Source organism: Biomphalaria glabrata, chromosome 5, assembly GCF_947242115.1.
Source record: "Biomphalaria glabrata chromosome 5, xgBioGlab47.1, whole genome shotgun sequence".
Lineage (NCBI taxonomy): Eukaryota > Metazoa > Mollusca > Gastropoda > Planorbidae > Biomphalaria > Biomphalaria glabrata.
The window spans coordinates 38,262,965-38,289,466 of NC_074715.1; the positions used below are offsets into that span (position 1 = coordinate 38,262,965).

Here is a 26,502-nt window from a genome sequence, read left to right on the forward strand (position 1 = left end):
TGGATTTTTTCGTGACTCTTTCCTCGTTCTGTTCTTTCTCTCTCCAGTTTTCTCTTGTCTGCGTCTCTCTTTAGTTCTCCCCCCGCCCTCTCTCTCTCTCTCCCTAGCCGCCTTATTCACACTTTAAAGTTACATCACACAGCACTTATCCTCACAAGTTTTGGATTGAATTTCGCCTCGACATTGTTATACCCCTATTGGTATGTATGTGACTGTCCTCTGCCACCTCCCTGGTCGATGTATACCCTGCTATATGTTTCAGCCTGCACTTAACTCTAAAATGCTCAGACTAGGTTTATGTCCATGTATAGATTTACTTCCAATTTCAAACGGTACATCAAAAGAGAAAATGCAGACTGATCAAATTTCCGAATGAATTTCATTTCTTTTTTTAGGGGTAATGTTTTACTATCGGAGGATCACGCTGCTATGTAATTTGAGACCTGCTAATATCTTCATAAAACTCCACCCCCTCCCCTTATAAGCCCCAACCCGGCGCCATTACATGCAGTACGATCTTAAACAGAAGAGAAAAAAATCGTGTCGGCGTCAAACAACGGTGTCGCTCCTTTCTTAGCCTCGCGTCTGCTGACTTTTGTGACAGGCCGGCACTAAATCAATGATGTGTGACAGGGGAAACTCTCCGTCAGGATCATTAGTTCTATGTTCTATATTCACTGGCACACATCGTTCACTTGTCAACACTTCTACCCCCCCTCCCCTTTTCCTCCCTTTTTTTTCCCCCCAAATCTTTGCCAACTAAATAAAACCAGAAGAACGATCCAGTGACATGCAACATATTCCTCTCCTGTTTGTTGTGTCTTGTCAGAGTGGGGGGGGGGGGGTAGAGCAGCAACACGGGGCGCTGGGTGGCATTGAATTTAGAACTGAAGCACCTCTCTGATAGTTGTTTCATAACATTATAGAAGTAGGAACAATACAGAAAACATTGAACCGTAACTTACAAATTAAAAACAAAACAAAAAAACACAACCTAATAAAATACTCAGAAAAACACAAGCTAAAGACTTTTTTTTTATCCGTATACTAGGACCAGATTATAGCAGTGCTCTACTGACGTTAGAACATGGAACGGGTTGCTTGAATCAGCCAGGAGAAGCAATAACTTGGCTGATGGAACGGGCTGCCTGAATCAAGCAGGAAAAGCAATAACTTGGCTGATGGAACGGGCTGCCTGAATCAGCCAGGAGAAGCAATAACTTGGCTGATGGAACGGGCTGCCTGAATCAAGCAGGAAAAGCAATAACTTGGCTGATGGAACGGGCTGCCTGAATCAGCCAGGAAAAGCAATAACTTGGCTGATGGAACGGGCTGCCTGAATCAAGCAGGAAAAGCAATAACTTGTCTGACGGAAAGGGCAGCCTGAATCAAGCAGGAAAAGCAATAACTTGGCTGACGGAAAGGGCTGCCTGAATCAAGCAGGAAAAGCAATAACTTGGCTGACGGAAAGGGCAGCCTAAATTAGCCAGATAAAGTAAGAATTAACATGCACGACTAAACACTGACACGTGTAGGACGTAATAATCTTTATTTTTTTTGAAGTAACGTCTCTTATTTATAGGATAAGACAAGAAGACTCCGTTATATGTGGCGGCATAAAAGTAACATTAAAATTAAGCATATTACTTTCTTATTATTACTTTCTATATAGATTGTGACATATTTTATGCATAGGTTGTGACTTACTTTCTGTATGTCTACCTTTGTGTAACGCATTGTCTACCTCTGGCTACCCAAACTGATACATTAGTGGATGATAGAGTCGACCATGTTGACAGAAACTCAAGAGACTCTTTAAGACATTATTCAATACAGCCATCTCTATCGAAAATTTAATGACGCGTCGTAACATAGAAAAATTCATGAGATTAGTTTCTTAAAAGTGAAGAATGGCTTTTGGATTTAAAAAAAAAGTTTATTTCTTTTTTTTTTTCAATTTGGGGATATGTGTTGGGGGGGGGGGGAGCTTATTAAAATGTATAATCCACCTTTGAGAAGCACTGCGTGGCTAGGCAGGGAACTTGTGTGCTACACTTCTCAGCTACCCTGGTGTACGTCCACCAGACAAGTGTAGCCATAAAGCACACTAATCCCTCCCCACACTCGTAGCTTTTTTTTCCAGGATTATTTATATAACTTTTTTTTAAAGACCATTTTTGCATAAATCTTTTATGATATTTCCCCGGCCCACGCCGAGCAACGAGCCGTTCTATTGTACCCAGCATATACCGGGGATAAGTCACATTTTAATCCCTGTGTGAGTGTGTGTGTGTGTGCAAAAGATATGTCTCTAACAAACTTTCATATGTAATACAACAGGGGCTCTCAAATTGTGGATTCAATCATAAGCTAACAACCTTAGCGTTAAATACAGCACACTATTCTCTACATAGATGTTATAGAACGCCTGAGCACTGACCTGCAACGTCGCAACCTGTGGGCAGGTTAGACCAATAGCTGACATGTCAGTACGACGAGGCAACAAGCTATTGGTCTAAACTGCCCACAGGTCTTCTATAACAAATGTTCTCGGCTCAATTCGTTTATGAACACGAGCATACTAGTTATCTCCCTCATTTCGCTTTGAACCCACGAACTAGCAGTAGGTTTTTAGATGTTAGGTTCAACCCTTAGTATATAATTAGATGTTAGGTTCAACCCTTAGTATATAATTAGATGTTAGGTTCAACCCTTAGTATATAATTAGATGAATGAACATGGATACCTCTACAAACTTTACTCAAAGTAACTAAACATTTGATAAAATTAAAGTTATGAGTCATTTTGAGAAAGTTTGAGAATCCCTAAATCAGCCTACATGTAATTTTCAATCAAAATGTGTGTTGAGAAAATTTGAGAATCACCCAATCTGCCTATAGATTTTAATGTAACATGAAACAAATGGTGCGTATGTGAGAGAAAGAAGAGAGAGAGAGAGAGAGAGAGAAAGAGAGAGAAACAAGAGGAAGAGGCAGTAGAGGCGAAGGGAACAACAAAACTACAACTCAAACTTCCTTCTAAAGTTTTCCACAGGCGCCGTCTTTACGCCCCTCGTCAATGGGAGCCCACGGTGAATGTCAGGAAACAGTTCATCACACACACACACAGACACACACACTCGCACAAAAGCAGTTTTATGGCGCCCTGGCCAGCAGATACCAACACCACGAGTGGATCCTGCGCCATGCAATCTTGAGCACATTGAGAGTCGGGCCAGAAGGACACGGTTAGAAGTGCAAGAAACGTTGGCGGGACGCACTAATTATACCGTTCGTCTGCGCTCGACTGCTGCTAGTTCATACAATTGAACAGATTCAATGAAAAGGACTTTAAAAAAAAATACGAAAAAAAATCTAGAAAAAAAAATGTCAATAAGCTACACAAGTTGACGCCGCGACTATGTCGCCACAAAAGCACTTAAAACAATATTCCAGTTAAAAGCAACTGTCTCATTTTCCAGTGGGTGATCTTCACCTTCAATGTCTGCATCATGGGTTCGGGCTAGATGTTCTGTCCTCAAAGAGTTAATGAACTATTGATATAGATGTCCCGATTGAAATTGCGATCGTATAAAAGAAAAGAATATGTGCACCGGATGTTGTCTTGCAGCTCAACAGGACAGGATTTATTTTTTTTTGCGTACGAGATTTAAAGAGGATTTATACTGGACACTTTTACTATATACATGAGTAGGAACAACTAAAAGGGTTGGAGAGTTCTATACTTTAAGGTTTAAAAATCCTCTTTTTTTTTTAAATAAAAAATTAGGAATCTACAAAATTAGGGATCTACAAAATTAGGGATCTAGCCATTTTTACTACTTCTCTTAGTACCTTGCACATTCTTCATGGGTTCAAGGGGTACACAGGGGGGGGGGTGGGGAACTTGGACACTGGGTGGAACTTGGACACTAGACGGATAGTTCGAAAACGGCTGCAACGATTTGACTATGTCTATCGTAGGGTAAAGTAACTATCTGTTTAACCACACTGTCAAACTCTGGGTTGATCGTTACAATTTTCAAACTATAAACATCTCAAAAATTAAATTTGGCTTACGTGTTGACTAGAGCACGGCTCACCAGGAATTCTCGGACTCGACTCAAATGTTTCTTTCTATTCAGTCAAAAGTGAAATAAAATAAATAGTCGTAAACGAACATTTAGCGCTTCGTCTATGTAGAAATCCTGAGTTGGTCTGCTTAAAGAAGAGTTCCATTGTGTTCTGTATATGAGATAGGCTCTTTGCATAGATGATGTATTACATGAAATGAATAGAATGAACAATAAAGTGGTATTGACATATTTACATATTAATTGAGGAGGAATTGATTCCCCCCAAAAAATACTTTTTGTTTCCATTACTCGTTTTAAAGTCTACATTTGCACGTGCTCATGCTAGTCACACACGTGCAGTGTTCAAGCTGGGTACACACACACACAAACACGAACAAAAAAAATCTTTTCCGCGAAGCATGTTCTAAATGTTTGTAAGATTTCTTCTTCTAGTTCGTGTGCGCATGTCAACTACGCTAAGCCAAGAGTTCACCAGAAGCAGAGAGCATGCAGCGAACAATATTAACATAATAATTAAAATACAGCAAATGACTCTCAGCAGTTGGCTTTTAGTTTTTTTAGTTTTTTAAATATTTTTTTTGTTATTGTTGCGAGACATTCAAATGGTGAGCGGAAGCATTATTACTCCCCCGCACCCCAAATCTTTTTGTACACACACACACACACACACATGTATTGTGGTAGGGACTTGTAAATCGGAACCATTACAACTCTATCACACATGTTTGTTTGTTTTTAAATCATATTCTCCTTCACACACACACACACACGCACACATATGATCGGAGGCCGAGGGATTAACAACTGCATGATTATAATAGTCAACTAAGAGAAACAAAAGACCAGCCCGTCAAATCATTTCCCGCCTTGTGCTTGAGTGCCTGATACTGAGTTTTTTTGTGTGTTTTTTTTTTCTTAATTTTTTGTTCTACGTGGAACGAGGGGGGGGGGAGAGAAAAAGATCGATAGAACATCACGTGGACGTCAATGATGCCAGAACATTTATCTTTTGTAAAGGGAACTAAACAAAAAGTTGGCGGGGGGGGGGGGGCGGAGGGGGGCTGGAACATGGACATGAGCAAGATTTACGGCCGCGGTCACGTTGTAGCACAAACTCAGGGAGACGCCAGACGAGAGACTGAAAGGGGAGACAGAGGGTTATGTAATGGGGGACGGGGGGGGGGGGCTACAAACGTTTTACTCGAATGATGACAATGTTGTATGTGGGGAAAAGAAAGAGGGAAGGGGGGGTACTAATGGAAAATGTCGTTATAATGTACACTAGGGCAGATCGTAGAATGTTTCTATGGCATCACAGATCATTGCCAAAGGATTATATCAAGTTACCCAATACAATTACAACCAATCAGACCCTTTTTTTTTTTGAATGAAGCAGTCAGAGTAACACAGTCAGAAGTAGGGAAATAGGAGATGTCATCAGAGGAAGACAAAAATATGATTTAAATAATAATAATACTTTTTATTAATGACATTGCAGTGAATCTATGACTTAACGTTACTCTGAATAATGCAAACTATGCGATGTTTGTATCTGACTCTTTGTTTGTATCTGACTCTTTGTTTGTATCTGACTCTTTGTTTGTATCTGACTCTTTGTTTGTATCTGACTCTTTATTTGTATCTGACTCTTTATTTACAAACGTAACACAACTTCACAAATTAAAATGTAAACACTTAATCTAAATAACTTTAAGAAGTTTAATTCTATTGTTGAATTACAATATTCATTTCAAAGGTCAGAGATTTAGTTAGCCTAACTGCCGAACAAATCCGAACCAATCAACATTTTTATTTTTTTTCAAGAATATTTCTCAGCTGTTCCCACGACTACTCATGACGACACGAGAATTTTCTGAGCTATTGACTGAAAATAAAATTGCATATTTAATTTACAAAAGAATAAGGTTCAAATTCGGAAGACCTAAAAAAAAAACAACAACCCTTGCACTTGTTTTGATCACGATCTCAATACAACAATGGTAAAATAAGATTTTCAATAGCTCAGCTAGTTTCCAGGTTAACCTTAGCTTATTGCCTGTTAGATTACAGACGTCACTTCAAAAGAGAAGATAATTAGGTCATAAACATTTCAAGTGTCCATCTAGTCATGCATGTTAATCAGTGACTTAAACTCTGCTGAGTCGTTGGTTTTCGTGGCTGATTCAAGCAACCCATTCTACTCTTTAATGGTACTAGGGAAAAAGGAACACTTGTATAGATTTGGAATGGAATAAGAAGTGTACCTCTATAATAATAATAATCTTTATTAACCATAAGGAAATAAGTCTTACAATTTGTGCATTACACGAAACAAAACGTTATAACTGTTGAAAACCATGTGTCTTTTTGAGGATTGTATTAGGCCTGCGTGAAACATGGGTGGACAGATGGACAGCACAAACACTAAGGAAGGCTTTTTTGTACTAAAAAATTGGGTGATGAATTAGATCTAGTTTTACACATTTATATTTTTCGTAAGCTGCTAGTAGAAAACATTTCGCTTTCTGTTCGACTGACATGACAGCAACTGCCAGGGCCGCCCCTGTTGCTTCCTTGTCCCTTAAACTGCAGGTGACGCTTATGAAGCGAGCTTTTTTTTTTCTAAATCTGTAGATGTTTTCCTACAAAATGACCTACTAAAGTGAATTAGGAGTAGGCGTAGTTTGTAAAGTTTGACCTGAATGTGTCTTTCTGAGCCAGGCATTCAAATAGCTAAATGTTTAGAAGCTTGGTTACCACATGCCTAAGTAGGGAGACAACAGAACATGGAGATGAAAACTTAGTCAGTAGTGTTGAGATATTGTTCAGTCTGAGCTTTTTGAGTCCCTTGGTCTGCAGAAGTTCAAAACCATAGAAATCAATTGAACTACTTGTTTTGTCTGTTGTGAATGAATCAGTCCTTCAATGAAATGCATCGGAAAGTTAGATTTTCCCAATTTATCTACTAAACTATTAATCATAATAATTTTCTTTTAAAACTCCTATATATTGATTGCATATGTTAGAACACATTCTTTTGTAAATCTTTGCTTCATTCTTGTGTTTTTAAAAACATAACTTTAATATATACGTATGTATACACATCTATTTGTCTGTATTGAGTTTGCTTTCTTTTTCTTTCTCACGCACAACTTAAATATTTGTCTCTAGTTATTTCCTCATTCTTTTATTTACTCATTTAATTAATATTTTGTATCGCCTGTTCTCTCTTCTTTCTTTCCCTTTTCTCCTCTCCTCTCTGTCTCTTTCTCTCTCTCTCTCTCTTTCAATCTATATACTGTGATCTCGGAATTTCTTACGGTCCCTTAACACTTTAGATACACCCATTCACTGCCTATTAAAACGTGTATTTTCCTTATTGTTGCATTCAATGTCTGTGCGTGTGCGTGTGTGTGAGATAGTGAGTTCACTCACGCTACTACTACACCTGGGGCTATCGGATGAGTGCCTGTCAACTTTTAGTACACACTGACTGAAGTAGCACGACGCTCGTGCGTTGTGAGGGGGGGGGAGGGAGGAGTAGATTTGTTTTAAGGATGCCCATCTGTCTTCTGCTGTCTAATTAATGACCACAGATCACGTTTGTGCTTCAGTCATTTTGATGAGTAGGTCAAGTCTTCGGTGACCTCTTTCATTACAGTCCGTGGAATCCAGATTATGTTGGTCGAAATTGTTTCCCCTTGAATGCTCATTAAAAGTAAACCTACAGGTGCATGCAATGTTTTGTTTTTGTCGGAAGATTGGATCTGTAAGTCAGGTAGATAGAACATTAATTCTTCTTTACAGAGTTTACAAAAAACGAACCATGTATCAATTATATCTACAAAAATGTTACTTTTTAGTACAGCGCTATGCCTTGCTGTTATCTAAGCCATGAAACTATTTCAAGAGAGTATCATCACACTATGTGGGCAAAGAAAATGACATTTCATGGTCGGCTCAAAGAACGAAAGAAGCTGATATAATAACAAAATCAACAATTTTTTTTTATTATTCTCAATTGTTTTTTCTGTTTTAAAAAGTTTTCGTTTTATTGTCTTATTCTCAGATGTTATTGTTTCATGTAACTATAGATGTCATGTAGCTATAGATGTCATGTAACTATAGATGTTATGTAGCTATATATGTCATGTAACTATAGATGTCATATCTATAGTAACTACAAATGCCATGTAACTCTAGATGTCATATAACTCTAGATGTAATGTAACTACAGATGACATGAAATTAGATGTGTCATGTAACTACAGATGTCATGTAACTACAGATGTCATGTAAGTATAGATGTCATGTAAGTATAGATGTCATGTAGTCACAGATGTCATGTAACTATAGATGTCATGTAACTATAGATGTCATGTAACTACAGATGTCATGTAAGTATAGATGTCATGTAAGTATAGATGTCATGTAACTATAGATGTCATGTAACTATAGATGTCATGTAACTTTAGACAAAAAATATTGTAGTGGACACTTAACAACACCATAGTAAGTAACTCTTGTAGTGGACACACCCTAAAACATCATACTAGTTACATCTTGTAGTGGACACTCTCTGCTAGATCATTCTAGTACCATCTCATAGATCACACACAAGGAAGACCTTGCTCCTGGCTATCCCCGCTCTCCCATGTCGATTAGTTTTTTTCTCCTAGAATGTTTTGCATCACCGCACATATATCGCGTGGGTGTGTGTTTGCGTATGTATGTGTGTATGTTGTTTAGTAATCCACCCAGGCCACATCTGGACTTGCTGTTAATTAAACCATAAACAATACCCACACTGAGTCTGAATACCTTCACACTCACACCACTAAAACCACCATTATTACCGTTCGCCAGTGCATTACAGTACTCACTCAGTACTCACTCTGAGGAAACTGATGATCAAAGGGAGTGTTTGTTTTTTGTTGTTGTGTGTTTTTTTTAAACTATAAAGAAAATTTTTCTTGAGTAGAGACTTACAGTAGACTAGAGAGATAATGGGAAGGTGTGTAAGAGAGAAGGAAAGAGAGACAGAGGTGGCGGGCATGAATTTTGTGAGATGCTGTTTTTGTAAGTAAACACCTGCAGATAATCAAAGAGAATGAAGCTACGCAAGTGGAGGACTCACAGTCGGAATCTATTAATGTTTGACCCAGTCGGCCATTGCTGTAGGCAAAAGGCAATCAATTTGCAATCTTCCCTAAGATCAAATGAACACTGAAACAGTATCTACTAGATACTTATACTTTTGAATTTGTTTGTTATTTTACAAGATCAGAAGATTACAGTCCTTACAAGGAGAAAGTAAAACTATTTTACCTATACAGAATTCTCATCATCCTTAAAACTTGGAGTATGCGCAATCGGAAAAACACCCAAAGAGGAGCTAGAGACAATGAATTAAACCCAACCCTCAGCTACGTCCCTGCATCAGGAAAACAAAATTCCAGAAAGCACAAGTGCATAGCAGAATACAAATCCTGTCGTCAGAGTTAGACATTAGCTCACACAACTCAAAATGGTGACCAACAAACAAAGCCAAATGTTCTATCAATGAATAGAGTTTTTGGAATACTGTTCACATCCACATGGAAGTCTCCTGGACATAGCAGGCTGCTATTTGTCTTTTGGATCGTGCTAATGGTTCATTTAAAATAATTTAAATGTTTGCTCTGGTAAATTTTTTTTCCTGAATTCCAGAGTGTTTGGAATATCACCCCCCTTCCCTTTAGAAAGGGTTTTAATTAACAGTAAATGATTACCTTTGACAATTCTATAAATTAGCTGTAAAACAATGCAAATCTGTGAAACGATTTGTGTTTGGCGTGCATTATTTTATGTTCGTGTTTTGTAAGTAAAATTAAAGCCTCGATTGAACAAACGGTTTATAGAAAACATTTACCCAATGATTGAATACAATACGACAATACAACTAGAAGAAGCGTAAACAAATTAAAACAATCTTATTCACATATGTTAGTCCGAGTTTATTTGATGCTCAGAAAACGGTTACCTATGGTATTGTGCGAATATCAAAATGATCATAAATAATTGCCCCACCTCTATTTCATTGAAGATGACGGTAATTTCAGAACTATAAGACAATATATACTGAGCGCATTTCTAAAATGTTGACATTGTTTCACGTGAAGTCATATCTATGACCGTTTGCTCTTGGGACAGTTCAACAAAAACATTTCCAAACTGTGTTGCTGAACGTCTGTGTTGAAATGGTTTTATGTCTGTGTTTTGTGTTTGTGATGAATGTGGATCTATGTGAAGTGAATAGGTCAAGCCAAAACAAAGCTAATAAAGACTTACCTCTGGTCAGTAGATAAACAGGTAATAATATCCAGAAAGTAACGAATGAGATAGACATAATTGACGTCAGGAACAACGAAATGAATGGATATATTCAGAATAAAGAAACACACAGGTGGAAATAATCCAAATTACTCGGACGGGCTGCCCCGCCTCATCCACGGGGATTTAATCCGACACTGATGGCTTGTCATCTAAGCTTGTCTCCCCATCAAACGACAGGAAGTGATACGAATTCAACAAATTTGATTCGACGTGGTGTGATTATAAAATCACATTGAAAGATACAACTTTTAAAAACGCGTTCCGACCAGAAACTCCAGTCATAACTCTGAGTCTGACAAATAGAGTCAAGGCTTGTTCTTACTGTGATGTTTTCTTCTAATAGTCAGTCTAGTAAAATGTTTGAAACAGCTTAAGGCCTTGATTCACAATTATACATTCGAATAGAACATAAATGAAAACCAATCAGACGCTGACTTAGTCCGTTGATATTGATCGATTGATGTATGTATTGGGTCCTCTCTTCCAATGTTATTGTACTTTTTGTTCTTCAAAGAATGAACAGGAATTTTTAATTTCAGATCGCAATTTCTCTCACGCTGTTTCAATATGGTCTCTCCACAAATCTCTCATTTCTATTTGAAAACAGCTTGGGCTGTGTGTGTGTGTGTTTTCTTTTTCTATTTTCACTTCTGTTCAGGCTTTGTTTATTGGACTTTAGTTCTGACACCCAAAAAAAAAAAAAGCCTTACGACGCCGGCAGCAGAGTTCGGGTCTGGATGAAAATATTTGTTAAATTAACTCTAGAGAACTAACAAACTCCACACACAGGGGGCTGGGGACTGAAGAGGTGGCGACAACGATAATTAAATCTACTTCGCAAGAAATTGTCTAGATTCGTTTTTTTTTTAAATATTTTTCTATATAATTATCTTTAAGTTATGTCACTTGCAATGATTAAGAGAGTTATAGATATTTAGACATGACATCGCAGAAATGTTATAATCATAGAGGGATGGCGTATTATAGAAATATGGCCCTAGAAATGTAAATGGTCTAGAGATCTGACATAATCAAAACTGTTGTTCTAATAAAGAGATGTTTTATAGTTTTAGAGAGATGTTTTATAGTTTTAGAGAGATGGTGAATAAGAGGTCAGATATGCATCGGTGTCTGGAAGTCACAAAACTTAAAATTTTTAAAAAGTTGACCAAAAGAAAACGTACTGTCCAAATAGCGTTTAATTAATTAAAAAAAAAAAGAATGTAAATGGGTTCAATTTTTTTAAGTTTTTAGTCTTCTGTTCTCTTGTGTCTCTAAACGTAGTGATTTTACTAATGGTGTAATTCAAATATAAATGTTAGGTTTTTTAAAAAAATAAATCCCACGACTCTATTTTGCGTTTTTTTTTTCTAGTTTCTTTATGTTTGAGTTTATGCCCCAAACAGAGGGCCATATTCTAATATTGGTTTCAATAAGGAACTTTAACATTATTTTCTTTATGCTTTAAATGATGCAAATAGTTGTTGTTTTTATATTCATTAATTCGACCAAAAACTAATTAGCGTGTTTTCTACTAAATGGTGGTAATTTTTAAAGTTAGTCACCGTAATTATCTGATACACAACTTATAACAAAAATTATTCAGTTTAACTCTTTAATGCATTAGGACTTAGAACATGTACAACTTTTATGACGCTTTAAATCATTTTATAATGAGTAAACACTTTCTTTTGTATGTGTATGTGTTCAAAATGAAGTTTTAACACATAAAAAATGAACTAAACATATTTGAATCAAAGATATGGATATTTGCACTTTTTATCTATAAGATCAATCAAGAGAGAAGTCTGTATTAATTAATAATTAAATAAATGAAAAATCCACCTCAAGGCCAACTATTAGAATGATACATATAGACCGAAAAATGAGGCCCAAAGTCTATATAAATAGAGATCTATATTGATTCGCGAATATTACATCAAGTAAACTCCAAGAGAAGTCCCAGAAATCACAAAGGTTTTGTTTTCCCACGCGCACAGAAGACACTGCACACAACACCACAATCACTTACATATATAGAAATCTCAATCTAAATGAACTCAACAAGTTTAGCACTGGCAATGCTGAATAACTCCACTACACTATCTCCACTAGAAGAGCGAAAGTAGACAATTCACTCTCTGCTTGCCATGCGATAACAAACGACCGAACCGAAATATCAACAGCGGAGCCCGCGGACGGTAGAAAATCTTTTTCCAAAGTTTTTTTTTTTTCACTCTACAACTTTTTTTTTTCTCACACTTGGTTCTTTCCCCTTGACTCGCCAGCCCGCCTCGAGCAGCGCTGCCGTCTGCTTCAAAACGTTTTCGCGCACCGCTGACGATTCAAACAAGAAGAGGAGGGGTGGAAGAAAAAAAAAGGATTCGGCCTTCTCCGTAAGGGAGCCGAGTGCGATATTCGTTGTGACCCAATAAGTCTGTCGGCGCCGGTATTTCACATGGTTTGAATTAGATATTAAGCTAAAAAAAGAATCTCCAGGTCATTTTTAGCCGTGTTTTAATGCTGATAGGTTTGAAATTGAAGTTTTTAAAAGTTGTTATTAATTGTTTATGGCTGCCTGGTCGTGCGGTTTGCGCGCTGGACTGTCATTCGGATTTATCGACGGTCGAGGGTTCAAACCCAGCCCGCTCCCATCCCCCGTCGTCCTACGGGAGGTTTTGACTAGGAAGTAAACTATCTTCAACTCTGAAGGAACATCCGAAACATGTAAAACATTTTACAAAACATTTTTGACCGAGGCTTAATTCCTTGGACTTGTTCTTTGTGAGTTTATTTGGCTACGACTGACGGCCGAAATTAACCACCGTGCGTTTCAAAAGAGGCAGATATATGAAAACCTCAGACCCACTCTAGGGAGTGACTTTTGATTATCATTTACTGTTATAAATGTTACTAATGACATATTCAATGCTGGAAAAAAAACGCTATAGTAATGTAATTTCAAATTTTTATTGTGCAAAAAAATCATTAAACCTTGTATCCTTCTGTTTGTGTTGCTTACCTAATAGCGGACACATAAGCTAAAAAAAAAAGGAATTTAAAATAGGTCAATATTTAAAAGTTACGTATAAGAAATGTTTAATTTTTTAGACAACCAGAATGGATAGACATTGTCCACGGTGATAGTTGTTTAATACCAAAGGCAACGTTCTGGGTGTCGTTTTAAAAACAACAGCTCATCAAAAGTAACTTTCTATATGGTTTTAAAAAATGTTAATATCTACTGCAGGTTTACATATCAGCATACCTAGAGATATACATGTCACGTCCATAGGCGCAATGACTATAGCCAACATGTCATATAGGCGCAATGACTATAGCCAACATGTCATATAGGCGCAATGACTATAGCCAACATGTCATATAGGCGCAATGACTATAGCCAACATGTCATATAGGCGCAATGACTATAGCCAACATGTCATATAGGCGCAATGACTATAGCCAACATGTCATATAGGCGCAATGACTATAGCCAACATGTCATATAGGCGCAATGACTATAGCCAACATGTCATATAGGCGCAATGACTATAGCCAACATGCCATATAGGCGCAATGACTATAGCCAACATGTCATATAGGCGCAATGACTATAGCCAACATGTCATATAGGCGCAATGACTATAGCCAACATGTCATATAGGCGCAATGACTATAGCCAACATGCCATATAGGCGCAATGACTATAGCCAACATGCCATATAGGCGCAATGACTATAGCCAACATGTCATATAGGCGCAATGACTATAACCAACATGTCATATAGGCGCAATGACTATAGCCATCATGTCATATAGGCGCAATGACTATAGCTAACATGTCATATAGGCGCAATGACTATAGCTAACATGTCATATAGGCGCAATGACTATAGCCAACATGTCATATAGGCGCAATGACTATAACCAACATGTCTTATAGGCGCAATGACTATAACCAACGTGTCATATAGGCGCAATGACTATAGCCAACATGTCATATAGGCGCAATGACTATAACCAACATGTCATATAGGCGCAATGACTATAACCAACATGTCTTATAGGCGCAATGACTATGCGTGATAATATGTCTAGATACCTGTGCGTGGTAACATGTCTAGATGCCTGTGCGTGGTAACATGTCTAGATGCCTGTGTGTGATAACATGTCTAGATGCCTGTGCGTGGTAACATGTCTAGATGCCTGTGCGTGATAACATGTCTAGATGCCTGTGCGTGGTAACATGTCTAGATGCCTGTGCGTGATAATATGTCTAGATGCCTGTGCGTGATAACATGTCTAGATGCCTGTGCGTGATAACATGTCTAGATGCCTGTGCGTGGTAACATGTCTAGATGCCTGTGCGTGGTAACATGTCTAGATGCCTGTGCGTGGTAACATGTCTAGATGCTTGTGCGTGACAACATGTCTAGATGCCTGTGCGTGATAACATGTCTAGATGCCTGTGCGTGATAACATGTCTAGATGCCTGTGCGTGATAACATGTCTAGATGCCTGTGCGTGGTAACATGTCTAGATGCCTGTGCGTGGTAACATGTCTAGATGCCTGTGCGTGGTAACATGTCTAGATGCCTGTGCGTGGTAACATGTCTAGATGCCTGTGCGTGGTAACATGTCTAGATGCCTGTGCGTGGTAACATGTCTAGATGCCTGTGCGTGGTAACATGTCTAGATGCCTGTGCGTGGTAACATGTCTAGATGCTTGTGCGTGACAACATGTCTAGATGCCTGTGCGTGATAACATGTCTAGATGCCTGTGCGTGATAACATGTCTAGATGCCTGTGCGTGATAACATGTCTAGATGCCTGTGCGTGGTAACATGTCTAGATGCCTGTGCGTGGTAACATGTCTAGATGCCTGTGCGTGGTAACATGTCTAGATGCCTGTGCGTGGTAACATGTCTAGATGCCTGTGCGTGGTAACATGTCTAGATGCCTGTGCGTGGTAACATGTCTAGATGCTTGTACGTGACAACATGTCTAGATTCCAACAAACCTCAATTGTCCGTCTACCAAAACGTATAGTAGTTAGATGTCAATAGATATAGACATGTCTGTATGCTTTATTCTCACTAAATACTAACTAATGGAGTTCTTTGATGTCCATACATTGCGACATGCACGAATGCCAACATGCTCTATTTGTCTACATAGCAACACGCATGCGTGCTGAAAGCCCATTTGCCTAAATGTCAACATGCCATCGTTCATACATGCCAGGGTGACCACGTGATAAAATCAACCACATATGTTCATGTCAAGTCATTTTGTTCATGTCACTAAAACAAGCCCACATGTCAATTCTCTTACATATCTACATGCCAATAAAACATGCCCAAATGCCTACTCGCCCAACCATGTGCATGTCACTAAAATATGCTCACATGTTAACTCGCCCACATATCTAAATGCCAATAAAACATGCCCACGTGCCCACTCGTACACATATGTGCATGTCACTAAAATATGCTCACATGTTAACTCGCCCACATATCTACATGCCAATAAAACATGTTTACATAATCAATGTCAAAATATCCACATAACATGTCGAAATAGCCTCTTAATACCTGTCAAAAAATCCACTTAATATTGTCAAAAGTCTACATAATACATGTCAAAAGTCTACATAATACATGTCAAAATGTCTACATAATACACGTCAAAAGTCTACATAATACATGTCAAAATGTCTTCATAATACATGTCAAAAGTGTACATAATACATGTCAAATGTATACATAATACATGTCAAAATGTCTACATAATACATGTCAAAATGTATACATAGTACATGTCAAAATGTATACATATATACATGTCAAAATGTATACATATATACATGCTATCTTACTCTTAAAGTAACAAGGAATACTAACGCCTATTGTGTAAAAACAATACTTTATTATCGACCTAGGATGTTAATCTCAACTTTACACTTAGGCCTTGAAGTATCTGAGTAGAAACAGTCTCTACAAGTCAGGAGAGCGCATGTGTGTCAAGGACAAATCAAGGTCATCCTCAAACATCACATTTAGTGCTGTGGTGACTATTAGAAAGGTCTGTTATAAATTTTCTTGTCCGCCTTCCCTACACAGATCTTCCACCATATTCCCATCAACCATTGTTAGACCATCAATCTCTGTCAGATCTCAGGCCGGACACTCCCCAAGAGAGTTCGCTGGACATCTAATAGGTGGTCAGAGAGGAGAGCCAGACATCCCAGTCCCCACCACCGCCTCGACTGACCCAGTCGCTGGCCTTAGCACAAACACTTTGAGAAAAAAAAAGAATAATGACCAGTTCTTTTATGAAGTTTGGCGTCTGCGTCCAAGTCAATTAGTACTTGACCATTAGACTGCTCGAGAGGTTTTATATTTACTGGTCACTCCGGTTCGTGTTTCCAATAACTGCCCAGAGGAAGACCAAGTGTCGTGTTATTGTCAATTAAATAGGGCCTACAGATTTTCGGAAAGTTACCTTTGAGATTCTATTGTGCTTCCAAAAAGATATTCAATTTTGTAGCATTATTTTATAACTACTAGCAGTACACACCGGCTACGTCCGCCAGGCTTTATATTGATATTTTTGGAATAAACGGATCACATTTTACGATCAACCTAAAAGACTTTTTTAACCCAGTGAATTAGATTATCTGTGGAATGAAATTTTAAGGCTCGCTCTCTATTTCCTTTTCTGTTAGTCTGTCTGTCTGTCTGTCTGTCTCTCTCTCAGCCTCCATAGTAATTTAGTATCAAAACATCGAGATATTATTTAATGCGTAAAATAAAACAAAATCTAATTTGCATGACCTTGACATTGAGGACACTACAAGATGTAAACGTTTTAAAATCTGATTTGTTCAATCGGTTACTTTTTTTAAAATATATATTTCAGCTAGCTGATAACCTAAGCTCTGCTACGTATAGGGCAAGGTGGAGAGGTTATCATGCAGAGGTCATGATGAAGAGGTCATTATGAAGTGGCCATAACTAAGAGGTCATTAGGAAAAGGTCTTAATGAAGAGGTCATGAAGAAAATGTTAAAATGAATAGGTCATAATGAATAGTTCATAATGAATAAGTTATAATGAATAGGTCATAATGAGGAGGTCATTATGAAAAGGTCACGAAAAATAGCTGATGTTAAGGTTTACGTACAGTTGCTTCAACTTTTGATACCAGTGATGAAGAAAAGTGACCAGCACCACGACTGACTGACTTATTAACTTAGCTAGCCATTGTAGATTTTAAAACAAGCAAAAATTAAAAAAAAATACTTAAAAAAAGAAGCCTATATTAAGCGTACTTGTATCAATTAGTTTTGATCAGTCATGTAATTAAAACTTGTAATAGACCTAGACTAACAATAAAAAATCTGTGCAATTAGAAATATTTTTTATACCAATTGTTTTTGTTTAACGTAATTTCATACTTTTAGCTTTCTCAGTACGCTATGATCCTAACACTTAACTTAACCAGGTAGAGAGGGGGGGTTGGGAGAGAAAAAAAGGGGTATCTGGGTCATCGCTTTTGAAATGTATTTATAAAACATAAAAGGGAGCGACCTGTGCTACCTCAGCCAAGCCAACACGGTCACCACTGAGCCGGTGAGCTGCTTATGAAAAAATAGGTTTGATAGTTATTTACATTTTTTTTCTGCCAACAATAGAGGGGAATAATTCAACTTATACCACATTATCAGTCAAGGAAAATTTCTTTCCCTTGTTCGAGTACAAAACATAATAATGAATTACCAATAGTTAACTAACTAATTTTTTTTTACCGAGTCTTGTGTTGACATATACAAAAAATAATTGTGCAAAATTTCAGCTTGATCTGAGATTGGATGTAGGAGAAATAACGGGTGCAAACTTTTTACCAAACATACATATAGACAGACATATAGACAGAAAGAGGGAGTTGATGTAAGCTTTGACAAAAAAAACTTTACAAATGTGTAATTTTGAAAGTCTTCGACGCTTTACTCCAGTGTTTTGTCTCTCATCACATCTCGTCGGATAGAATAGTTTATACTGTGGCATCAAATGTATACTGCACCATTAGATTTAATTGAGCAGAGAATCTATCCAATTTAAATGTGACTCGAGCAAATTTATACTGCAACATTAGATTTAATTGAAAAGAAAAAGCATCCATCATTATGACCACTCTACCGAGTGACCCTGTCCACTACAGACTGTCACGAGATGAGGGACGCGAGAAAGATGAGTCTATATAACGTGTCCAATCTATAATTAGTATTAATTAACTCGCCTGTCCAATGAGGCAGTCAGCGCCCCCTGCAACAAGGTAGTGAGTACATCGTGACCTTCAAGGGCTGCTCACTGGAGCCGCTTTTCCCAAATGTAGAAAGAAGGAGCGATAATTGAGAGAAAGTGGGGTCGTCTTTCTCTTGGGCGAGCGTCCAGTCCCCAAGTACACACAAAATGATTGTGAACACATGCGATGCTAGAGCGAACAGCATATAAATCAGTGGACATCTGACCAACCCAACACTGAGGCTCTGTCAAGGCACGTGAGAAAAAAAGAAGTGGAGGGGTGCATTGGGGAGGTAGAGGAAATAACAGCAGTAACATTCTGAGTCGGGTCTTGAATTGCTCACGCATTGTGCTCATTTATCACACTGATGTCGGTGTACCGTATGAAAGTCGTGCGGGGCTGTCCAGGAAACGGAACGACTTTAAAGACATTCTCAGAAGACTTGATATGTGTGAATAGTTCAGCGGGGGCCGCGGCCGCGAAATTAAAAGGAAATTTGATTTTGTCATTTTATAAGTGTTGTTTTTACCACAAGTTCCAATAACAAGAGACATCTTTATAAATGAAGCAAGAGAATTGTCCCAGAAGTAGTGTGACCTGTAAGCTAACACATTTGTAAAATCACTGAACTCATGATGACCAAAAAGTAAAAAAGCTGTATTATATAAAATACTAAATTATAACTTACAACTACAAGAACATAATCTAATAAAATACTTAAAAAGCCGCAAAGCGAGACATATTTGTTATTTTGTATGCTAGGACAACTTTGTATAAGAATCAGTTTTTCCCTAGTACCAATAATGCATGAACGGATTGTTTCATTTTTCCAGGAAAACCATAGGCATGGTCGAGCTTAAGTCTAAATTATAAGGTACGTCTAGGTCAGTGATTCCAAGAATGTGTTCCACGAACTATTGAATTTATTGACTAGTAGACCTACACGTGAATTAGTTTCTAAATAAAATGCAGAAAAAAACTTCTTGGTAACGGAAAAAAATTGTCAGACAATATCACTATAAATTTTGAACTGATGTAGATTGTATCTCTAGTTGAAACAAAATCCACCATGAATTGATTTTCTTTGGTTGAGTTTGTCTGAAGAGTAGGCTATCACAATGATTCTAAACACGCTATCGTTTTTACAAAGCGTATATTAAGTCTGTCTGTCTGGGTGAAATCTTATACATTTTAATTCTCTCACAACTCAAGATCAAGTAAAAACTTTGTACTAGTGACAACACATGAATCAATACGAAATTCCCTAATTAATTTATTAGTAGTAATTAATTATTTAAAAAAAAATAAAAAATGTACTAAGCTAATGGGAAAAAAAGCCAGATCTTAAGTTCTATTTCAGACTTGAGCAACTTTTGAAACAATTGCTTTTGAAAAGGGAGTAATGAAACCTTCTCCCAGACACCCCCCTCCCTCAATTGGTCCACAAAAGAGTTTGGATAATAGTGCACTGAGCATGCTATAAAAAATGACAATTGCGCTAAACGAAAAACAATTAATTAAAAAAATTCCAATCGTACAAATGTATTGTTGTTAGTCTAGATCTACTAACATTACTTACATGATTGATTCAAAATGAACTTATTGAATTTAATTTTGACTTGTTCTACTTCACTTACCACACAATCTATTGGTGCCAAGCAGAGTTGAAGTATTACAACTGCGATTGTGTAACATAGAAATAAGCTTCACGCCACACCAGATCAGAGAATTTAGCTTACCATTATCAGCCCTATATAAAAAAATTTATGGTCTTAAAGGAATCAACTTTTTATTTTCTACGGATTAATTACATCGATTGCCAACGACATTTTCACCTGGACTCCTCCACTGACAGAAGTTTCTGTGTAGAACAACTGAAGTCTGTTTCATTGACATCTTTAACACATCGAGCCTTTACTTTGATTTGGTTTTAACTTTGTATCATTTTTCATCACTGGAACTCCTCAGGATTTGTCACCAGTGGTCAGCGTAGAAGTAATGAACAATTTCAGGAGAGAATGACACGTTTCATTTCAAGTCCAGATTAGCCGTGATTGACCTTTCTAGAGACAAGCACGCGCCACGTCCAGATGGAGTTAATGGACGGTGGTTTGAGCAGCTATTGCAGTGTAATTACTGTGTTCTTCCAGATCTGGTTGCCATCATCAGTAATTAGTGATTGTACTGTGTGAGAGGGTTGCCATTTTAAATGTTTGTCATTTTAACTGGTTATCATTTTAACTGGTTGTCATTTTAACTGGTTGTCATTTTAACTGGTTGTCATTTTGTCTTCAATGAAATTGAAATAGTACATCATAAAAACAAGAAAAACATTAAAAATAATTTTTTTTATAGACAATACACAGCCCAGAGAGCCATTCACACCCCAGAGAGCCATTCACATCCCAGAGAGCCATTCACAGCCCAGAGAGCCATTCACAGCCCGGAGAGCCATTCACATCCCGGAGAGCCATTCACAGCACAGAGAGCCATTCACATCCCGGAGAGCCATTCACAGCCCGGAGAGTTATTCACAGCCCAGAGAGCCATTCACAGCCCAGACAGCCATTCACAGAGCAGAGAGCCATACACAGCCCGGAGAGCCATTCACAGCCCAGAGAGCCATCCACAGCCCAGAGAGCCATTCACAGCCCAGAGAGCCATCGAGAGCCCAGAGAGCCATTCACAGCCCAGAGAGCCATTCACAACCCAGAAAGCCATACACAGCCCAGAGAGCCATTAACAGCCCAGAGAGCCATTCACAGCCCAGAGAGCCATACACAGCCTAGAGATCCATTCACAGCCCAGAGAGCCATACACAGCCCAGAGAGCCATTCACAGCCCAGAGAGCCATTGTTTTTATTTTAATAACTAATTTAAAAAAATAGAACATTTTTAATTCGCTTCCTCCCTCCTCTCCCCAGAGAAAGAATCTTGGTTAAGCGAATGTATTGATCTATACACTTTATAATACTCCAATGATAGGCCTTAAGATCTATATTAAGACTATGCGCAATACTTTCCTAACATTAATTTATTAAACTCTTGAATCAATAAAGCCTTACATTCGGAAATCCCAGAAAGCGTTAGTCCTTTCAGGAAGGCGATAATCCTTTCAAAATCGATGGTGGATCTAAATCTATAGTAGCTCTCTAGTTAAATTTACTTTTATTTATGTTCAACTTTTAAAAATTAGAACGGTCAAACTACAGTTTTCCCCAAGTGGCTAACGAGCTAATCATTCTTTTATCAGCGATATACATCAACTGTTAAATTTATTGGGGATTTTGGAGATCCGTGTCCAGGTTCCACCTTCCACCCACCATCCATGTTTTATGAAGTTCTGACTTTAATCGATGTATTGAAATAAAACTATGGTATGTAGAGGTAGATGCGTAGCTGGGCTGGAAAGGGTTGTGGGATTCTGCGGAACCGAAAAGACCTTCCTTCAGGAAGGAAAAACAAGAAGCAGACAGAGAAATCCATGTGAAGACAACAAGAATGGACCGGGATGTCATTGAAAGAAATTCTATTCAAGACAAAAGTCAGAGAGGAAAAGAGATGACGGTCAACGGATCTGGTGTGATGCCCCAACGATTCAACAGACTACAAGATGATTGAGGTGAAGGTGAACGGTTAACTGGTGTTGGTATGGCCAAAACTAGACTGGGGTTCCCATCAGGAAACACTCATGTGCTTATGCTGTAATCAAACCATTAAATTCCTCCTAAATATAGATACACATTTATGCCTTCCTAAGCCTTTTAACAAGTTTTAATAGTTATAAAGTGACTATATAGGAGTTGGGCTGTTATAACACGATAACAATACATTATATGTAATGAATTGGTGACAAGAGATAGAATTGTATGGATACAAGTGTGATTGCATGGTTATCTTCAGCATCTTCAGAAAACTAAAGAATGGCTATTTTTTTTTTTTTTTTCTGACAATGAACTTATGTCCCCTTCCTTACCCTTTTACTTTCTAGTGACGAGTTGTTTTTTTTAAACAATATTGTTGATTGAAAATAAAACTCTCTTTATATATATATACCTTGGTTAGGCCGATAATAGAATATGCCTCCTCCGTTTGGAACCCCTCCACTCAAGAAAACATTAAGAAACTGGAACAGACACAAAATAGAGCAGTGAGATTCATAACAAACGAATATTCACATTTGACTAGAGTAACACCTTTAGTAAAATCACTAAATTTAGAAAGCCTTCAGGACAGAAGGCTCAAAAGTAAAGCAGCAATTATACATAAAACACTGAACCATAATCTTCAAATACAAAAACAAAATTTAATAAAATACTCTGAAAGACACAAAGATAAAGGCACATTCCTTGTCCCATATGCTAGGACAAATTTTTACAAATACTCCTTCTTCCCTAGAGTTATTAGAGCATGGGATGGGTTGCCTGAGCTAACCAGGAAAACCAGTGACTTGGCAGAATTTAAGTCATTGGTTAATATTGTTGTAACTCTAGGTTAGGCACTCAACGAAAAGGCATGCAACTCAACACAGTTTAACAGGAAATAATAGTTGTGTTTATTCACTAGGGTAAACACATAACATGATGATTCATCCTTCAGCTTCTTTAGAGTCTTACTACTAAGTATACCAGTCCTTTGCTACTTAACCCGAATGTGGACCAACGACAGCCTTCCCCGCTTCGCTCCAGGTCCCTACTACAACCTTCAGGCAGCACAAAAGTTGGCCTCTTAGTTTCCCAAACATTCAGACTCTTCACAATCCCTGATGCACTGTTATTCTCTCTCTTCTAGTGTCTTCCTGTTTACGTTCACTAGTGCGCTAGTACGCACCTCAAGCACTGGTGCAAGGCAGGGTTACAACAATATATATGACTAAATGCATGACGCGTAGGACGTAATCATCTTCTTTTTTGAAGTAACGTCTGTATTATATAAGATAAGATTTTGTGTAATTATAAAATAATGCAAGTACATCTGGAGATGTTATCAGTGAATGATAGAGGCGCTGCAAAACATATTTATAACTTTATTTTTTTTTTTATTATACTTTATTACACGATTAGATACTATTAAATGCTATATTTTGAAAAATTAAACCAGAAAATTGTTAAAAAATGTATAGTACATACATGATTCTATGAAATATTTAATAATGTAAACAGTATGGAAAGGGACACCATCCATAAATATTATGACTTATTTTTAAGAAACCACATTATGTCCCTTACCCTTCCTATATTTACAATCTGCCCTGTTGAAGAATTTCTCATTTTTAATTATTTCTATTGGTTAATTATGTTGGAAGACTACGCCTGTTGTTTTTTTTAAATAATTTTATTATAATAATTTTTAAAAAATTTCAGTGAAAACAATCGAATTGCGGTAGAATGTTGCTGTCAATTAATCTCAATCCAAGTAGGTCAATTACTATTATTGTTTAGGAACCGAGTACAATATCACTAGTTGATTACTTTATCCACAGGGTTCAGTGAACGAGTTGTCCCCCTTCACTCGTAGAATGACTATGGTTTATTAAAGTTTATTTCGTAGAGCACAGGTAACTGTATGTTTCTCGAGAGACATTTCAGTTCACATACAACACAGATTAAGGCGGCATTCGATTGGGTGGTGCTGTTAACGGCTGTTGACTTGTAGCACCAAACTGCTGGTAGACAACTAACCGCTATTTTAACTTGTAAAAACTTGAAACAACTGGAATAATTTCTTTGTCAGCAATACTAAATATTAGCCTTTATTACAATATAGACAAATTTAACTTGAGATGAAATTAAATAAATGTAATAATATAATATTAATATAAAATGCTATGTAGAACAAGATCTAACTCACTACAAAAAACACGTCTTTTCATTCTGACGTTCTGGAGTCGTCTGGCCTACCCAAGACAGCTTACGACAATGCCGCTTATCTTGCATCATTCACATTTCATAGCCACCAACCAATAGCTAACTTCTTCTCACCATCACTATAAAGATACACACACATACATACACACACCATAACAGGCCAGTAGAGGAACACGCTATTTTTCGTTTGGCACGCTTTTTTTTTTAACTGAGCTGAGACCATTTTTTTTCACTATCATTAGCTTTCTTGGTCACCATCTCCACATACTACAGTCGAGGGGCTGTCTTCCAGTTGTCAGCAGCTAAGCCCACTACTTTGAAGTCTGTTTGATTACATCTATATATCGGAAGTGGGGCGATCAGTTTTTGTTTTTTTTTAGCCTGTTGGATGACTTTCGGAATAAGATAGACCTCCATCGGGAGAGACGACCTAGCCATTTTTCATATTAACAAGAAAACACATATCAGACAGTCGGAGGCTGCATAACCTCTAACCATGGGTTGCACTTGTTTTGGAGAAAGTACCTCTCCGTGTTAGCAATATGAAAAAGTGGCGATTGTATTACAATCATCTGATCATTTTGTACACACAAAGAATTGAGATTTTACAAGCGATTGTTGGGAAAAAAATGTTTTATTTGTTTAAATATGAAATAAAATCTCAACATATAAATGCATTTGATGAGTAAAGAACAAGAAACAAAAATGTATCATAAAATTTGTGGATTAAATTCCTTCAACAAAAGTCTTATGGAATTATGATTATCATAGTGGCTTTCTTGGAGGCTAGGGAGAATGATTCTCTAGGCCAATTAAACCGCTTCCGCTGCTTGAAGCTCTTGTTAGTGAACATCTTAGTGGCACTTTCCACACACTGAACTCTTACAAGAAACAAAACGAAACGTTTGCATTGCTGGCAACTCTCCTACAGTTGCCTTAAACATTAACATATTATCAAGTAGCATAACTCTATGCATATCAAGTTCAAGAATGTGAGCATAGATTGTTGGCCATGACAAAAGATAACAATAGTTGTTTTTTTAACCAAGCACAATTAGAACTGGAACTTGTGCTAGTTTTCATTGGTGAAAACTCTTTTTGAAAGTTTATCTTTTGAAATCACCACATTGGTGCTAGAGTATGGCGAGTTGAAAAAGATGAGCTCTTAATGAAAACTCTGCCACCCAATATATTGTTGCTAGTGTCTCTAAAATGGCTTTAATTATGTCTGTAATAATAACAACAATACAAGGAATGCGACCTCCATGTTAATGTTAACAGTGTCAGGCGCCGTCTAAACGATTAGGCTCCAGTGGCTCATACGTTTATGTTGATAAAATGTTGAGATGAAGTTACTCAAGGTTTAAAAACACAAACTTCTTTTGTTGTCACCAGTATTTCAAGAAGCAGACTTTAGTCAGACTTAGTTTGGACTCAAGTCAGACATTAGTTTGGACAGTAACACCATAGTTCAAGTTCAGGTCCAGGTTCAGACTCCGGACCCTAGCATTGCGCTGGTCTCTCCTATACACGTGGTGACCGCACTGTCCCTTGAAGACTCACAATGGACAACTCGTTGGTTTATCATTTTATAAGTTGGCGATCTCGGCGAGCTGTTGTCACTTCGACTGATGGACAGGTTGAGCTGTTTGGGAAACAAACACTTTTTACGTTGTGGTAAATACTATATGACAAATAATTGCATCTAGTGCCAACTTCTGATTATCTACCTTTTTACGGTGTAAAACTAAATTTCTACCCAAATAACAATATCGTCTATAATACCGCAGAAATCAAATCACTCGAGGCCAACACGTTAGTAACTGTTTAGTGATCACTTAGATCTTATGTATCC

General features: G+C 37.6%; 3 protein-coding genes across 7 annotated transcripts in view; 1 reads left to right on the forward strand and 2 right to left on the reverse strand.

Annotated features, from left to right (window-relative positions):
• The window catches only part of LOC106059290 (inactive tyrosine-protein kinase transmembrane receptor ROR1-like), a 348,350-nt gene extending 335,624 nt beyond the window's left edge, over window positions 1-12,726 (reverse strand). Inside the window, exons 1-2 of one of the 4 annotated variants that reach the window (XM_013216882.2) lie at window positions 12,504-12,726; window positions 10,427-11,152 (exon numbers count right to left, since the gene is read on the reverse strand). In XM_013216882.2, coding sequence (XP_013072336.2) covers window positions 10,427-10,484 — 58 coding nt within the window. In that variant the 5' untranslated portion in view covers window positions 10,485-11,152; window positions 12,504-12,726. Of the gene's footprint in view, window positions 1-10,426; window positions 11,205-12,316 lie in introns of all 4 variants that reach the window. The other 3 variants (XM_013216876.2, XM_013216872.2, XM_013216866.2) reach the window with 3 other exon arrangements.
• An 8,144-nt stretch (window positions 12,727-20,870) lies between these two features.
• On the forward strand, window positions 20,871-21,648 carry LOC129926331 (activating signal cointegrator 1 complex subunit 2 homolog). Its single transcript, XM_056029652.1, has 2 exons — window positions 20,871-20,948; window positions 21,136-21,648. The coding sequence occupies exons 1-2, from the start codon at window positions 20,871-20,873 to the stop codon at window positions 21,646-21,648; spliced, it is 591 nt and encodes a 196-aa protein (XP_055885627.1).
• Window positions 21,649-25,276: 3,628 nt separating this feature from the next.
• The window catches only part of LOC106059395 (gastrin/cholecystokinin type B receptor-like), a 134,743-nt gene continuing 133,517 nt past the window's right edge, over window positions 25,277-26,502 (reverse strand). For both annotated transcript variants that reach the window (XM_056030994.1, XM_056030993.1), the window contains exon 9: window positions 25,277-26,292. In XM_056030994.1, the coding sequence (XP_055886969.1) occupies window positions 26,137-26,292 (156 nt within the window). In that variant the 3' untranslated portion in view covers window positions 25,277-26,136. The remainder of the gene's footprint in view (window positions 26,293-26,502) is intronic.